This window comes from Charadrius vociferus, unplaced genomic scaffold (assembly GCF_000708025.1).
Source record: "Charadrius vociferus isolate BGI_N301 unplaced genomic scaffold, ASM70802v2 scaffold168, whole genome shotgun sequence".
NCBI lineage: Eukaryota > Metazoa > Chordata > Aves > Charadriiformes > Charadriidae > Charadrius > Charadrius vociferus.
Genome location: NW_009649582.1, coordinates 811,805 through 829,720, shown reverse-complemented (window position 1 = coordinate 829,720; position 17,916 = coordinate 811,805). Strand labels below are relative to the sequence as shown.

The following is a 17,916-nucleotide window of genomic DNA, read 5'->3' as shown; positions in this document are numbered from 1 at the left end:
CTTTAAAAAATTCCCATTCACAAAAAAAAAAAAAAATACGTAGAAAGGACTTCACACAGCATTGATTGGAGAATGACTGCACTTTATGCCACTTTTCATTTTTCTTTCTGATTGATAAAACCGAACGTAAGTGGTCAGAGTTAGGAAATTCAATGTTTCAATCCTTTTTTCTTGATTTAATGCAAAACTTTTTCTTTGTAGCACCGCCTAGATTAAAAAGCAGCACAGGTCTCCACACTCCAGACCTTAATCCTAACCTTCCAAAAATAAACTTGTTATCTTGGGTAAGTTTTCAGAGATTTCATATTTACATGAAACATTTAATCTTCTCTGCAAAAATGTTCATGTGTAAAATTGAATAATTCCTCTGCAAAGACCACAATATAAAAATACAGGTCTTTATAAATTGAAAAGCTAAAATGATTTCAGTTAACAATCCTTAGGAAGACTTACAAATAATGAAGGGTTGATAGGTCACCCAGAACATACCTTCACATCTGGGGAGAGGATGATTCCAGTTACGGCTGATGCCATGAAGACAAGTCAGAGCTGAATTTCCAATTAATGTGTAGCCAGGAAAACACTCAAATGAAATAGTTTGTCCCACAGTAAAGTCATTCCCAATAACAAAACCGTTACGAAATGGTCGAGGGTCAGGACAACTTTGTAGTTGATATGCTGAAATAAATAAATAATAATAACAGGAGAAAAAAATACAACTTAATCTCACTTCTGAAATAAAAGCTTTTCAGTAGAATAAAATTAAAAGATCATGGACATCCCATATGTCCTAAGTTCCATCATGGTGACAATCAAAATCATTGGTCCTACACCAGGAGAAGCACAGTGGAACATTTCCACAGAAATTCTGGAAATACGTATAAAAAATAATTTCTAATTCCAAACCTCATAAGGAGAACATAATACTACAACCAAAGATTTGAACGATCTTACGTTCTTTATGCTTTGAGTGTGTGTAAACAAACAAATACCCAAAGCCCTACCCTATAGGTTTTTGGAACAGTCTATGAGGGAAAAAACGTAGAGAGTAGAAAGGAATTTAGACTTTGTGTTTTCTCCACTTAGATCTTCAAAAAGGTAAGCTATTGACAGGCTCTTTAAGACTACAAATTGTTTCCAAGTGGACCCTTGAGTACACCCTAGTCAAAATGGATCTAAGCTGTTGACAATGAAATTAAAAAGGCGGTACAAGAGTATCTATACTAGAAGCATTGGAAAAAACTAACAGGTACAGAAGACTGACGTGATGCCATGACAGAGAGGAGGTTAACAGACAATGTACCTTTAAAAAAAGTGCAGGAGAATAACAAAGAGCAGAATTACAATAAATAGGAAAAGCGAATAGGGTAGTCTACACTGCATGTTGAGTGATGCATACAGAACAAGGGCCAAACTAAGAAGCCCTTTCACACCACCATAGGAATCTAAAACACGGGAGGGGCATCTAGAATACTTGAACCAACCAGGAGCCCTGGAGTGAAAGGCATGGCATAGAGCAGCAGGATGCAGTGTTGCCAGGCAACCACCTTTCCAAGACTGAGAGGGCAGAGACTTCCAGGTGGGAGAGCAGCACTGTCATTTAGAAATTATATTAAGTACCATAGAAGAAAAATATTACCAGGAAAAAAAAAGTGCACTATAGAATACTCACAGGTGGAAATTAAAACTCCAGAAATACAAGTGTAGTACTGAGCTGCTTCTACAAATGTATAAACAGGAAAATGATAACGAACAGGAAATGTTAAGTAAAAGTAGAGAACCTGCGAAAATATGACAGGTAGTAGTAATGGAGTACTCAAATATCCACCTCACCAGGATGACTTGAAGAAACAAAATTTTGAATGCAGTAAATAACTGTGCCCTAGAACAAGCAGTTTGAGAGCCCACAAGAAAAGATGTTATTTCAGATCTGAACCAGCTTGGTACTCAAGCCTTAGTTAGAGAAGTATTCACAGGAGACCTGCTCCATAACAGCAGTCATAATGCAATTTGATTGTACCGGGAGGGAGCAAGTCAAATAAACACAGCACAAGGATATTCAATTTTCTGGAAAGGAAATGATAAAAAAATGAGGTAATATAGATTGGAATCTGATAATTGACACTACTTTAAAAGACAAGGAAAAACATATTCTACAATTAAGAATAAAAAAAAAAAAAACAAAAACAAAAAAAAAACCAAAAAACCAAACCAAAACACAACGCTAAAGTTGTTCAGAAAAATGCCTGTGTGACTAAGTAGGAAAGTTAAAGAAGTAAAGAAGTTGCAATAGGGGAAAGGTTGGCATTTAAATAATGAAAGTCTGCCTTTCCAAAAAGTCACAAAACATAGCAGGTCAAATTTAAGTAGAAAACAAAGAGAGCAAAAATAATTTGAAAAATGTGTTGCAGAAGATGTCTCAGCTGATCATAAAAAAAATATTTGACAACATCAGAAGCAAGAAGTCAGCTAAGGAACTGATGGGACAATTTGTGACAAATGAGAAAAAAGGGACTTTTATGGATTAGGATGCCACAGAGAGAAAAATTCAATAAACTCTTTGTATCCATCTTTAATTCTGAAGATGGTGTAGAGATTTCCAAATAAGATAGAGTGTTTGTATTATGCAGGTCTAAGGCACAAGATCAATTTGAAGTAAATACAAAAGTACTGCACTAAATAGGTAAGGCAAAGGAACAGAAGCAGATGGCTTTCACCCAGAAGAGCTGCTGAGCCAAGATATATATCATATCATTTCAAGATCTGATCTAGAGGAGTATTGATTTCCTAATGTAAATCACATCTATTTTTAGAGAGGATCCTTAAAATTACAGATTAGTGAGTCTGATTTCTATACCTGGTAATATGATACAGCCTATAATAATGAATAACATCACTGAGCACATGGCTAAACATGGTTTCTTGGGAAAGAGATTGGGGGCAATATGACTGAAGTTCACAACAATCATGAAGACAATGGAAAGGCTAAATGCAAAAATGTCATCAAATCCTACAGTAATAGAATTAAGAGCCTGGCAACAAATGTGGATGCTGGGAGAGCACAAAAGAAACAAGCTACACTTGTGTGCTGCTAAGTAGCATTTCTTTTTGCCATTTAGAAATACCATACTGAGCTAGATGGAGTTTTTTCCTGATCCAACAGGGCTTATCTGTTTTTACATTCATATGTTTAAGGAAGAGGAGAAATAAACCTGTCTATAATTTTACTTGTTTTTCTCAGAAGAATTAAAATGCTCTATAATGAACTATGAATATGAAATATATTATAGCAAACAAGTAAGATTCGAAAATAAGCCTATCACACATCTTGGTGATCTTCTCCAAGAAGATTTGAAACATTGACTTCTTATTACAGAACTGAGAACAAATCTGCTATGCAAAATCTTCAAAATCAGAAGATCACAGATTGTATATATTTGAAAGAAACAGTTCTCTCTCATGTGGCTAAAACCAGACAGGAACTTTTTTTTTTTTTTTTTTAAATTCTTTGACAAATAACAGCATATCCAAAATGATTACTGTTACTATTAATAGTAGTAATAGTATATGCTCTCAAGCCTTTTACAGCCCTCTTAACAGTAGATATTAAAGTTCCCTTACTCCTACAAATTGTATCATATTCCAAATGAGAAGTGAATAAAATCTTACCAGGCAATTTAAGTCATAAACTCACTTCTTCTTTGAAAGCTAGCACTTTTTACAGTGGCTCACTTCCAGGAAGTTACATAGAGTTCAAGTCAATTTGGACTTGTTACTACTGAAAGAGTAATCAGAGACTGTTTGAAAGTAAAAACTCTTTAAATCATCCTTTGACATTTTTCATGTAATGAAAACAGGTATCGTTTAAAATGTACATTTGACCTTTTTTGTGAACGGTGGTGACCTAATCCCTTTTAAATGAATCTGCAATTATATAAATAGAATAACGATCTTGCAGTCTTCACCAGCTCAGCATGACCTATTTGAGTATAACAGACCAAAAACCTTCCAGCGATATTGCCAAGCAGGAAATAAAATAGATTTGGAGATTTCTGACTTGGCATTATTCTGTACTAGCCTACATGGATCCAGTACTCTAAAACAATATATAGACCTTCCCCTTCCAGAGCCTAAGACACAAAATTGAGATTCCCATATGCTTATAAAGATCAGACAATAGACCTGCTTACTGTATTAAGTCGTGCGATGTAATTAATTAATTAATTAAAAATTAATATGCCAACCAAATTTAGATATGGGAAATTATCTGTTTGCCTACATTTGAAATGCTTTTAAAGAGAATATGCAATTATTTTTCCTTTTACACCTTAATTTTCTGCATTCTTCCATTTGATCTTGATGTGTAACACTTTAGATTGAAACTACAAAATCTTTTATTTCATGTTTCTCTTTTAGGAATGCCAAAATAAGAAATAACCTTTAACAACCACCTTGTTCTCACATAAGAATGTCAAAATCTCACCTTGATATACAATATGAAATCCTTGTTTGTTCTGTGAGTAATCACTGTGAAAGTATAAGCTGGTTTCATGAGTAGTGCTGAACAGAGAGGCTGGAAGCTGGGGGCCACTTAGTCTCCCAATAACAGTGCTAGTTTCTGTAGAGCCACTCCTGACTTCTAAGTAATCATGTATAGTCTCCGTTGAGAAATTCATAAATTGCAAATGGACACCTGAAAAACATTATCAGTAAATAAAAACCACCAGTATCAATACTAGGAGGGAAAACAAAGTATGTACATTTTATATTGATAATATCAGAAAATAATGTAACCAGTGGAAATTCATGTGTTACGCTTCCAGATGCAGACCATGGAATTTGGTTTGAAGCATTCTTTCTTCTCATGTATTACTAATTCTGAGAGGCTGGCAAGGTAAGAAATGCTAACACTGAAAGATTAACATGATCTAGGGCATTGAACTGTATGTTATTTATATGCCACTTTTTGGCAAATTTGTTGTTTGTGAATTTAGGGCAAATTTCAATTTTGAACATTGAATACATTCATTTTAGTTAAATTTTTCCCATTTTCAATTGTGTAAAATAGCTTCCGGTTCTATTAAAAGAAAAAGTGCTTCGTGTGCCACACCTGGAAAAAAACAGTGATGAAATTGTACCCCAGAGATAACTGCTTTTCAGTTGTACATAAACTGATCTTTCTCAGCTTATATATATTAGAATATATCTATATATATATATATAAAAAAGAGGCACAGTAAAAATTACACATATAATATGGATTATATATATATTGTAAAGATATGTGGAAGGAGAGTGTCTGCTCCTTTAAGGGTATCTGGTCAAGGACATTTTTCAATGAAGCAAGGGAAAATCAGAAAAGGAGGAAGCCATACACAAGAACACACAGGGACACAAACCTGAGGGAGGCAGTGATGAGAACCAAACCTGGTCAGTCACATTAACTGAAGAAGTGAGTGAGAATGTGAGAATGTTTATTCCAGTGAGGTTATCTGATCAGGCAGTATATCAATTGGGAAGCCAGCAGAAAAGGGGGAAATCAGAAACCAACACATACAAAGACACAGACCTGACAAAGCAAAAACTGAGCCAACGACAAGAAACAAACCTTGCCAGTCACACTGCTGGCTGTCAAGAAACTACAGGCACAACTTCCAGGATGATCAACCTGGATTTTGCAACTGGTAAGGCTGTAAACCAGGGGGATCCCATACTGTGAGGAGTCCAGGAATTGGTAGACCTATGTAAAACCCTGAGGGCATGAGCAGGGCAAAGGGGAGCAGGGAGGAACAAAGACAGAGGTAGGCCGAAAAGGGGCTGGTTGTTTGTAGAATAGGGCAGGTCAGTATGTTTGTCTGGCTGAGCCCTGCACCTGATCTGCAGTCTGTCCTATCATCTTGTATCTTCCTATTAGATCTTTTCTTAACTATCTCTCTGTATAACCTCACCTCTATCCCATATGCATGTGTGCTGCAAGGACTAAGTGTCAGATTCTGGCGAGACCTATAACCGTGAGTGGAATTTGGTGCCAGCTGCTGGAGTCAGATGAGGGGTATGTGTGCCCTTTAGCCTGTGGCATCAGCTTCTGGAGTGCATGAGAGGCCATAGCTCTCTGCATCTGGGGAGGGTCGTACAGGGGCTCTGAGAAACCTGATCTAGTTGAAGATGTCCCTGCCCATGGCAGGGGGGGGAGGGGGTTGGACTAGATGAATTTTAAAGGTCCCTTCCAACCTAAACTATTGTATGATTCTACAGGTTTTGTGTCCAAAATGCCAGTTAATGGGGGGACCAGTGCGAGTGGACTGGGTGCCAGCTACTGGAGACAGAGCAGGGGTGTTGATGCCCCTGGCCTGAAGTGAGTGTGAGGGTCTTTAACTTCCAGCCACTGGGGCGGGAACAGTGTGTGTTGTCAAAACCAATTATTGGGGACACCACCGTGAGTGAGGAGCTGTATGGGAGCACCCAGCCAAACCCCTTTCAGAGCACAATAGGTGAGATGTAGGGAGTTGTCATCTGACTCAGCTTCATCTCCGCCTTGCTTTGTCTATGCAGAGATAACTTGGACGGAGCTGCAAAACGGCTCAGCCTGGGGTTGTCTCAAGATTGCAGAACCAAAACCAAATGGCCTTTAACAAACAAAATGCCCTGAGTCCCATCCCACCACTATTCCCGTGACTTGGAGCACTAGACATCACAAATTGGCAACAGAGACTTAGCTATCACACCACCAGAGGTAAATATTCCAGATAGTGTAATCCACTCAGGCATAATCCTGCACCCCCACAGAATCAGGAAATATAAACCACAAGGTTTGGGGACAAAAATGGGGAATCTTCCAATGATACAGCTGGCCTGTAGGAGATTCGTTCCCCGCCCTGTCCAGGATGCTGTACATGGTAACTTCCCAGGGATTGAGTGACCTTACCTAGGAGAGAGGGTAGGTGACTAAGAAACATACGTATGGTATATGGCATGTTATTAAGCTTGTGATTGGTGCACTCTTTTAAGGTATTAATATCTAGCGTGTTTGTGGTTTGCACTGTTACTTGTCAGGATCATTTGTAGGTTGCAGTAGTGTATTCCTCTAATTTCTTTTAAACTGTAATAGTCTAATCGCTACTGTACACATAGAACTTGCACTAGTGACGTATTGGACCTGTGAGTGAAGTCCAAATAAATTGTTAAGTTGAACCTCTCAGTGAAGTCCTTTTTCCTGTTTCATCACAGGAGCTCAGTGGTGGCAGCTGGAGTGGGACGGTTTGACACAACCCATGTGCCTGCTGCTGGCAGCTTGGGAGTCCCCAGTCTCAGTGTGTGTGGGTGCACGCATGTCTCATCTGTTAACAAAATTCAAGCTGGACTAGCTGGTGAGTAGGAAGGTCTTGGGTCCATGCCCAGATATTGGGCAGGCAGAAGTCTACGTTGATACACCCAGGAGGACTTGTGAATGGGAATGCGAATGTGTGACGAACGAGTGTGTGAACACTGTTTGCAGTGAGCATCAAGCTGGACCCGCCAGCGAGTAGGGCACGCATGAAGCAGATAAGAGTCCCAAGATCCAGACAGGGTTGCCAGGCAGACACTCAAGGGATCCACAAATGTGTGTGTGCTTCTGAACCTAGAGAGTGTTGTGTGTGTGACTGCACTAGTGACATTCTGTCTCTGCTAACCCAAGAAAAGGAGGGACTTGGCTGGCTGTGCTTGTGTTTTATATGAGTCCTGTATGTAGGTTCTGTTGAAGGCAGCACCTTCTCTATAGCAGTCCGTGTGACCAGCCACGTTAATATCCTCTATGCGTGTGTGTGTCTGCACTCAGCTTCATTACTATTTGAATCTGCAAATGGGAAAGTGGCAGCCATGTCCCTCAGCCTGGGCAGAGACTTTATATCCCTGGGCACCAGGCTGGGCTGCAGTAGCTGGGCAGGAGGGTCCTGGGCTGGAGTGGCTGGAAGAGGTGGCTGCACTCCTTACATCAGTTAACATATATATTATTTTTGAGTCACAAAAAAATTTAAATAATATTATCTAACCATCATTCATCAGTACCTCTCCCACTAAACAAGCAGTTCGGTTATTTAATTCTCATACACACACTGTGGCATATGCTGAGAGAAATTTCTGATTAATTGATTCAGTAAGGAACAGGGAGTTAGCTTACTACCCATTAGCAAATTCTCTCTCCTAACCAGGTGATGTATTACAATGATTACGTGGCAGGACAAGAAAATTCTCAGCAGCTGAGACGTTACAGGGCTTTTAAAACATTTTCCTGTTTATACATTTTTTTATGTAAGTTAAAACAAAGTAGAATTTGTACTTTGTCTGGAGTTAGTACAACTATGGAATGATAATAGAGTACTTTCATTAAGAAGATGATTGAGTCCCACTAGTGTTTCTGGCAAAGATAATCAACATGATTTTATATAAAACTGAAAGGAAAAGATATAATGTCAGATTAATTATTGAAAAGTCATGAATAATTTTCTAACTCCTAAACTGTAATAGCTAAACAGAGTTTGTCACTGGCTTTTAGAGCTTTCTCCCCAGATACCATGTAAAGTTTATGAATGGTTTTCTGAAGCATGTAACATTTTATATGCCACAGGAAAAAGGTTGGCGCATAATTAAATTACTGATACCTTGATCATTTCTGTCTCTCTTTATCTGAAGACAGTTATATGTGATAAGAAAGCTTCTGCTTATAAGGGTCATTCTTTGACTTTTCTAGCCTTCCAAATATTTCCTACACAGAGAATCCATTTATATCCAAACTTTGTTTTTTTTCTATCCATGATATTTGTAGGCTTGGCCTTTTATTTGATCCTGTGAACCAAACACTTGTCCAAAGTTTAAGCTGTCATTAATAATTGCTAACTCATGCTATCTTACTGTCAATTTTCTTTCATCAACTTCGTTCAATACAAAACCAGCTCTAACATATTTTTTCCCGTCATTCTGCTCTCCGTCCTCTACTGTCTTTCACTACAAGTTCCTGAACCATATCAATCTTCCAAAGTATTGATCCCTTGCTCAGCCTGTAGCACCTTCCTCTGTTTGTCTCAAAGTTCTGCTTGTTTTTTTTCCTATGGCTTTTTGCAGTTTAGACAACTCTCTTGAATGAGTATTTCATATATTTCTATATAAAATCTAACCATAAATCTCAGAAACAATAGCAACAAATCATATAACGTAATCTTGTAAGTTGACTGAAATCAACAGAGTGTTATTGGTTTATATTACACCATTAGCTAACATAAAGTGGAAAAACTTATGATCCATAACTTCTAACTGGGAAAAAATGTTGCCAGAAACACTTAAACATGTGAAAGCCTATAGAATGTTCCCATGATGGTGGTTTTGAGTTTGTATTTTCTTCTCAGAAGAGTGTATGTGCCTCCACTGAACCACAGCATCACTAAAACCAGTTTTAGTCATCACTTTTTCAAATGTCATTTTTTTCATTTTTACAATGAGATTTTACTATAATTTTCAATTCAGTTTTAATTTTATCCTGTTTAGAAATGGTAAAAACCATCAAGCACGTTTCAATCTGTGAGGTCTTAATCTTCTTCTAGAAAAAAGAACATTTACTTTTCCTATACATGAACTGGGAAATTAGCAGGATTTGCATTAGCAGGATCTGAAGATTCTAGACTCATGATGAAACACAGAAGCTGTCACATTAAGCTGCCTAAAATTCAAGTAGTAGCAGAATTAAAGTATTGATGTTATTTCTACAAAATGCTAATACAAAAAAAAAAAAAAATTCAATGCAGAGAGGCTTAAAAATAAAATAAGGAGCTCAAATGTAGCTTTAACTTCTTCTGAATTGACAGTGACTTGGTTTAAAATATTTGTGACAGCTATTTATTTCTGTTGGGTTTATGACCTCACAAAGAGAAATCAAGCCCATTAAGTTAGGAAATTGTACTTAATTCTAATTAAACAACTTTGTCTTTATCAGAAAATTGTAGTATATGTTAAATGAAAAACCAAAAACCTTGTAACTTTTCTATTCTATATCTTTCTTTTAAGGCTTTGATAACTGCTTTAAATAAACTAGATTTTTTTTTTTTTTTCCAGGATATTCACAATATTTTAAAATCTATGTTCTGTGTTTTGAATCCATAAAACCCCCCAAAAATTTAATCCATGAAAGGACACATACCAAAACCAATAGGCAGCTTTATTGTCCATGTGCAATCCAAACTGCTAGGATAATTGCCAGGAAACCCAGGGCTGAGGATCACTCCGCTGAAGTCTGACATGCCACCACCACATTGTGCTGCAAAAAAAAGCAAAGACATTTTTCAGAGGAGAATGACCTAAAAATTAATCCAGAACATTGAAGATCCTTCCAACATTAATAGCATAATAATAACAAGATTTATATTTCAAAAAACACACAAAGATTCCTTTACCACTAAATACCACTAATACCACTAAATTGCTAACAAAGCAATTTACAAGTAGATGCTTTAAACATACTCTGAATTAGCTAGGTTTTAATCTGGGGGACACATGCACCTGAAAAGAGAATAGAAATTTATTCTGCACTCCACGTGAGCCACCCTTGTGAACAGGCAAGCAGCACGCATTAGCTCATAGCAACATTGACAAAATTCCACAGTAGTTTGAAAAGAAGCATCTGAATAATATAATAATGTATTTTTAAAAGATTCTGTACTCAAAGCATTTCAAGAAACCTTTTCAAAACTGCATTTGCATCCTGCTGTTCTAAAAATGAGATAAATTAAACATGCATAGAAAATATACACACACATATTTCCATATTTGAGCTTAATTTTGATTTTTTTGAGGCATGACATCAGTGAATAGAGTAACTTATATGTCAATATTAGATTTGAAATGTTAGTTATGGTAAATACAATTTTGTTTAACAGTTTTGTCCAATTAACATTTGCTACATCCTTTGAAACACAATTAAAATTCATTACTTGCAAAAAAGAAGGGAAAAAAAAATAAATAACTCTCCCTAAAATTTCAGCACAGCACCCTTCTCTTCAGAATTTACCATAGAGCAGTGCAACTATTGTATCAGACTTCCTAGACATGAATTAATGCATAATGATAGAAACTGAAGACTAACTCCTGAAAAAATTCTTACAAATATCTGAATCTTGTTGAATATTTATAAATTCTAAGCTGAAGGAGCTTGGTACCTCATAGGAGGTTTTTAACACCTCACAGGATTAAGAACAGGATTATGAGAGGCAGCTCAAGAGGATATATAATCTGTCCTGAAGAAAAGCAAAGTACAAAATCTTTAATGAGATCTGCAGTATCCTACTTTCCATACATTCAAGATTAGAAATACAGATGACTTTTACTGTTAGGGAGCCCAAGCAAAAAGGCATTTCTGTTCAGTGAAAGAGAGTGCAAATAGATTTTTACATACCTCACATTTATTTATCATATAAGGATAATGTATTTAAATGCATTTCAGATGTTTCATTTGGACTCCTGGCAGGATTCCAGTGCTTCTTCCAGCAATACTTATATGGTCATGTATATAGTTTAGTTTGAAAAATAATATATCTTCTTAAATTGGGCAGACACCCCTTATGTTGAACTTACTAGAGATGAAAATGTAATGCTATTTCTGCTTTAGTAATTTCTATAGTAGTCATCACTGCTGTGGAAATGATTCATAAATAAATGAACTATGTTTGCAAGCATCTCTGGAAGTCTCATCACTGATAGTGAATTGATGATAGATTCTGACTAGAACATATTTAATTCTTTCTTATTCTGATTGGACATTTCAGAAAAGCTTTATGAAAATAAATGTGAAGTATACTTTGAAAATCTTCAGCTTAATTTGACCATTTTCACTTTTAATTATGTTCTTCTGGTTCTCCCTGTTCTTTGCTCTATACATATGTCTTATTGTTGAGTTCTCTGACTTTTTCATTCTGGCATATTTAAGAAAGCTTATGTATGCTGATCATACCTAAACATATTGGAATCGGATAATTCCATCTTCTTACTGGTCCAGGCATACAGGTGATATGTGAGTGTCCCTAAAATGACACAATATTTGCTTATTAATGTAATAAAAAATATAGAATATATGGCACATCATTAGTATCTCAGCAAAAATAATTTATAATTTACAACATCGTCAAAATATATAAAAACAATAAGACATAACATTTATACTGTACACTATGAATTGTATCATACCTTCAATATAACAGAGAAGACTGTAATTTTAACTATGTGATTGTTAGCCCACTAAAGAATTGTGTCTATGCCCTTAATATTATTTCTAACAGTATAACAGTGTCCAGCTGAATTCTGTAATACCAGCTTTAGTATAAACCAAGGGTCTAGAAACTAAAGGTCTAATTGAAACAATGTTTACATAGTACTGATTTGCATCATTTGTGGAACATGATGAAAGATATGAACTATATACATTATACAGTACTGAATTTACATCTTAAATTCATAACATCTATTATAGATGCAATCCTTACCCTCACCCCAGAAATAGTTGATTTAAGTTGCCAAAAGCTGAGATATTTAAGGAACCTCTTTACAACATATGCCCCTTTTCAGCAGATGAGGTGCTATGATTTCAAGGCAATCTGTTACAGACAAGTTCCAAGACCCACCAGAGTGACCCTCTGTGTTGTTCATCAGCCCCATGTAATTGCAATTGTCTTCCAGAGACAGCAACCAAAAATGAAAAATCTTAAGAGAAAACTGCACTTGGGATATCTTGCAAAACCATATTGTATATACTTTAAGATGACCTAGTTGAAAAAATTCAGTAGCTTTTAGCCTGTTTGTTCAACCTTCATGTGAAGAGAAAAGTTAGTTTTTCATGTTAAATCTCCTTGTCAATTCAAAGCCTGTAGCATTTGAGGGAACCAAGTATCTCTAAAACATCCAGGGTAACTGTGAATAGTTTATTCATCAGTTTGCAACCCATTCTTTTTCTCTCCTAGAAGAAAAATAAACACACTTTCTCCATAGTACAAGTAGGCATATGTGCCTATTGCTAGAAGAAACAAAAAAGAAAAGTCATACTGTATAAGCTAGGAAAAACAATATGGAGGGAAGAGATTTTACATGTGTGTTTGCACAGTCTATGTTCCTCTGTTCTTTGTATTTTCTATGTTTCAGTCGTTTACTGTGTCTTGTCTGTTAGCACGTTTGTATTTAAGCATGAAATTAAAACAAAGAAGACAAAAATGATTAACAGGTTCTTCCCAACAATGACCAGACACAATCAGGCAACGTAAGAAGTAAACTTCAATAGTCATTGTCACAGCTGCAACCACAGAACATTTTAGTTATTCCTGAAATGCTAGAAGGCTGCAGAAATTAATAGAAACTCTGTCTTGAAGGAGAGACTGGGATACAAGTCCCAAATTCAAATGGCAGTTGAGATCTGGAAGCAAACAAGTTTATCATAATACATAAACTGCAGCATTTAAAAAAAAATATTTTTAGTCCAAAATAGTAATTCAACTTTTATTTTTGGTGAAGTAAACATGACCCCAGTATTTAGATCCTCACAGAATTATGCAAAATAACTTTTTGACATTATTAACACTTTTAAGACATCAGTTAGTTAGTCTGACACTCATCAACATGTGTTACAGACCAGATTGACGTTAATGAAGAAAGGCAGGTAAGTTATCCTTTTGATATTTTACTTCAAAGGTATCAATAACTCTATTAGTAGTTAATCATGTGGTGTTATGTACAAAATATTTTCTACTTTTAAGACTGTTCTTTTTGCTGTGCATAGATAATGTGATTGTTTTCTTTCTTTTTGTGCTCTCAGAGAGTTAGATAAAGTGGAGACTGCGGAGTCTGCAGTCACAAAGAAACACTGTTGTTAAACATAGTAACCTGTCAGTTGGAACCTTAGTCCTTTCCAGGATCATCTCAAGTGGAAATAATACTGGTTTGGATTTGGTTCTACAGTGTAACTGTACAAATTCTTTAAAATATTGTCAAGAACTTTCCTGGAGACAGACAGAGTCCTACTGGTTATATATGCTAAGTAACTGAAAGAGGCAGATTACAATCACTGCATTGCCCCTAGTTATACCTTTTGCAAATGCAAGACCATAGCAAACTTACTTGTCAAAATACACCCAAATTTGAAAACCTTTTTGGATAAAAAGAAACCAAAGAAGTTACTGAAATAAAGTAACCGACACTATCTGATTTACTGAGAAAAACAATTATTTCCTTTCCCTTTGTTTCTTCTTATTCCCCCTGTTCACTTACTTTCTTTCTCCTCCTGTACATAGAGAACTATTGATAATTGCTCATCAAGTGGTTTAACTTGATTTGCCAGCACTGCATAGCTCAGCTATGCATACCAAAGACGCCATCAATAACAGATAACAGCCTATAATCAGAAATGCAGAGGAAGCACAGAGCCATACACTTCTGATGGAAAATTTGGATAATTGCTGATTTAACATTTGGCCGAAAAGCCTACCAGTCCTGAAAGCTTATCATGTGTTCACGATTCCTGAAGAGTTCAGTGTCCATTTCATATTGGCAGACTCAAACATAACCATGTTAAAGAACTAAAAGGCACCATTTGAAATTGGAAACTTGGCTCACCTGAAGAGAATAACCCTGATCACACTGGAAAGACACCACGTCTCCAACCATGTATCTGTCTCCAACTTTGATCCCATTGCTTGGGGTCTGTGGTTCAGGACAAGAGTCCAAACCTATAGCTGTGAAAAATTGTGAAGTTTAGACATTCTAAGGAACACCAAATCTGTTTTTAGATTCACATGGAACTTCTCTGTACGCTGTACACAGGCACACTGTACTGATATGTTTTAGGAAGCTCTTGCGTACCAGCAGTTGTCTGTGGACAAGCAAGTGACATATTATATTGGATTAACTGTTACATAAGGAGAAAACACTTCTTCCCTGAGTAAAGGAAAAGGAAGGAAATAACCAGGGTGGCAACAAACAATTCCTAACAATCTGCAGTCTTAGCTCAAAGTTTCCTCTAAATTTCCACTATCTCCTGCCTCAGGCTCATTCATTTTCACCTCTAGTCTCACCCCTAATTACAGCCTACCTAATTCTAACTGGGAGCACCCCCCCTTTCCTTTTGCAGAATCAGTTCCAGGGGATGCTGGCCAATATCACACCAAGTGCAAAACACAGGAAAAACAGTGCAAAGTATAACTGCTCACCTGCATTCAGTCCTTCACAAGTCTGACTCCATTGTTCCATTCAAGTACACACACACAGAGTAAATATTTACATCAAATTTCACCTAATCTACTATTTTTAATCACATATCTAAGTGTCTTTTCTATTGGAATAGAATCAAGTTTGCTAAAAGACCGTATGCTTTTTTTTTGGGGCGGTCATCAAAAAGAGAAATAAATAAATTCTTCTTCACTGTATCTACCCAGGAATATCCAGGAATATCCAAATATGCATTGCATTAAGTATAAGCTGCTCAGTTTTACTCTCTTTGCCTACTGTAAAAATTGCACTCTAACTAGTTGTGAAGCCAGGACTGTTAAGGAACTAAACATCAAGACACAGGGTAATAGGGAAATGTTGTCGGGTTCAACAATGGCATTACTTCAATATATTATCAACCTCTTCATGTTTAAAAACTTACTAACATAACTGATCAATTCCTTTAAGAATCTCATTTAGTAAAAATTACTCTTTGAAGAGTCTTACAATGATCTATTTTTATACTGTATGAAAGCTGAAAGCTAATAAAAATTCTAAAGAATTTATAAAGCATTCACATTATTTTTCTCTATGAGGCATGTCTTGTGCATCAATAATAGTTTTCACTGCCATAATTTTACAATAGCATTGTATTGTAAAAATGACAAAAAAAGAAAAGCATCTCTGGCATTTAGAAAGTAGGTATTAAATGGATAGGCTAGTTTGTAATTCTTGTTTTTAAAAATGTATTGAGCACATGAGATTTTATATGAAACAATATTAAAAGAAAAATTTGTTTGAACTAAAATCATTGGAATCTATAGTCTGCTCATACAACTAAGACTCAGGACCATAACAATATAAACTTCTGTCTGTAAAATATAATTCAATCCTAAATTGGAAAAAGAAAAAAAACACCATCCTTAATGCCTTTGCAGCCCGTATTTTCACGGCTAAGAAAAGTAATGACAGGTTAAAACATTTTTTTCACTGCAGCTATCTGTTAGTGGGAATCAGAAATAACTGATACAGGTCCACAAACTGAGCAGTTGTGCTCATTACTTTCAGTCACTGTTAACTTTATGTTTCTGGTTGTTTTGTTTTTTGTTTTTTTTTTTATTTTTTATTTTGGTATTGAGGAAGTTACTCAATTTAGCAACAAGGTATTCTTCTAGTCAATACTGGCTGGCATCATTTTGTGTGGAAAGGAATGCTGCTACTTTAAAAAAGTTAGTATTTATTTCAGGGGTATCCTCTGCAGGTTCACAAAGAGGGTGTAATGTTCCTTTCTCTATGACAATAATGCTTTTGTATGTATTGATCACACACTTACTGATCCCATAATGATGCACAATTTGCCATGCACAAAATGTTGTGAGTATTTTACAACCAATTTCTACAGAAGAGATTATTTTTATCTTCAAATTCTTATTTTCTCTTCTCAAACTACAAACAAAAATAACATCAAAGAATCCATTTTGAATATGGCTGACAGGCCTAGATCTACTTTTTATAATTTAGAGATCCAGATGGGGATCCAGCTCATGTATAAATTACAAATGGACAGCGGTACTTGGCTTACACAGACGAGTGCTTATAATCTATTTTGAACAGTTAAGGAAAGAGCTAGTAGTTTTCATCTTCCAATTACTGAACCTTTAGTTGAAATGCAAAACCTTACTATGTGAATATTCAGCCCATGCAAAGTGAAATGAGTTCATTTAAATGCCTTTCTCAGAGGACGTATCTTAACAGTTCAAACCAGATCACAGGTATTCATCCTACCGCGGTCTCACTTCAATTAATAAAATAATGATTGGAAAAAAATACTGTTTGAATGTCTGCAATGTCTTTCAACAAACTGACACAGCTTTACTGCCTTCCCAGCTGAGGGCTAGTTCAGAGAACTTGTGTCTTTAAAGCGTCATGATAGTAATTCAGGTGAAATCATGAATGTATTCATAAACTGCCCTCTGTTCATTATTGACTCATTTGTGGTGCATGACTAGTTCCTTGAACCACATTATACGATTATCTCAGTTTAATGTGTTAGATTTTTAAACTTTCATGAGCAATGGCACTAGAAAGAAAAGAGACTTTAACATAGGCATTCATTGAATACATATTTTCAGTATCTTCTAATTTTTAGATAAGAAGAATTCTACATAAAGAAAAAGAAGCTATCTGATGCTGGTTTGCCCTTCTCCAATAGCTCCTATGGATCTAAATATTAAAAACTATGAATGAAATTTTAAATAATGCACTCTGAGTCTACACAAGTCTTAAAGTAATAACCCTTTTGATTTTTCAAAGTTATTACTGTAAGGCCAACTGCATACTGGCCTGCATCAAAAGAAGCGTGGCCAGCAGGTCAAGGGAGGTGATTATTCCCCTCTACTCCACTCTTGTGAGACCCCACCTGAAATACTGCATCCAGCTCTGGACTCCTCAACATAAGAAGGATATGGACCTGCTGGAGCATGTCCAGTGGAGGGCCACGAGGATGATCCAAGGGCTGGAGCACCTCTCCTACAAGGAGAGGCTGAGAGAGCTGGGGCTGTTCAGCCTGGAGAAGAGAAGGCTCCGGGGAGATCTTATTGCTGCCTTCCAGTACCTAAAGGGGGCCTACAGGAGAGCTGGGGAAGGACTTTTGACTAGGGCATGTAGTGACAAGACAAGGGGCAATGGCTTTAAACTGGAAGAGGG

At 36.3% G+C, this 17,916-nt stretch overlaps 1 protein-coding gene across 2 annotated transcripts in view; it reads right to left on the bottom strand.

The window, feature by feature from the left end:
- Nucleotides 1-17,916, bottom strand: part of CSMD3 (CUB and Sushi multiple domains 3) — a 715,473-nt gene that overhangs the window by 102,438 nt on the left and 595,119 nt on the right. For both annotated transcript variants that reach the window (XM_009890359.1, XM_009890360.1), the window contains 5 exons: nt 14,620-14,738; nt 11,975-12,044; nt 10,169-10,285; nt 4,484-4,693; nt 490-678 (listed from right to left, as the gene is read on the bottom strand). In XM_009890359.1, the coding sequence (XP_009888661.1) occupies nt 490-678; nt 4,484-4,693; nt 10,169-10,285; nt 11,975-12,044; nt 14,620-14,738 (705 nt within the window). The remainder of the gene's footprint in view (nt 1-489; nt 679-4,483; nt 4,694-10,168; nt 10,286-11,974; nt 12,045-14,619; nt 14,739-17,916) is intronic.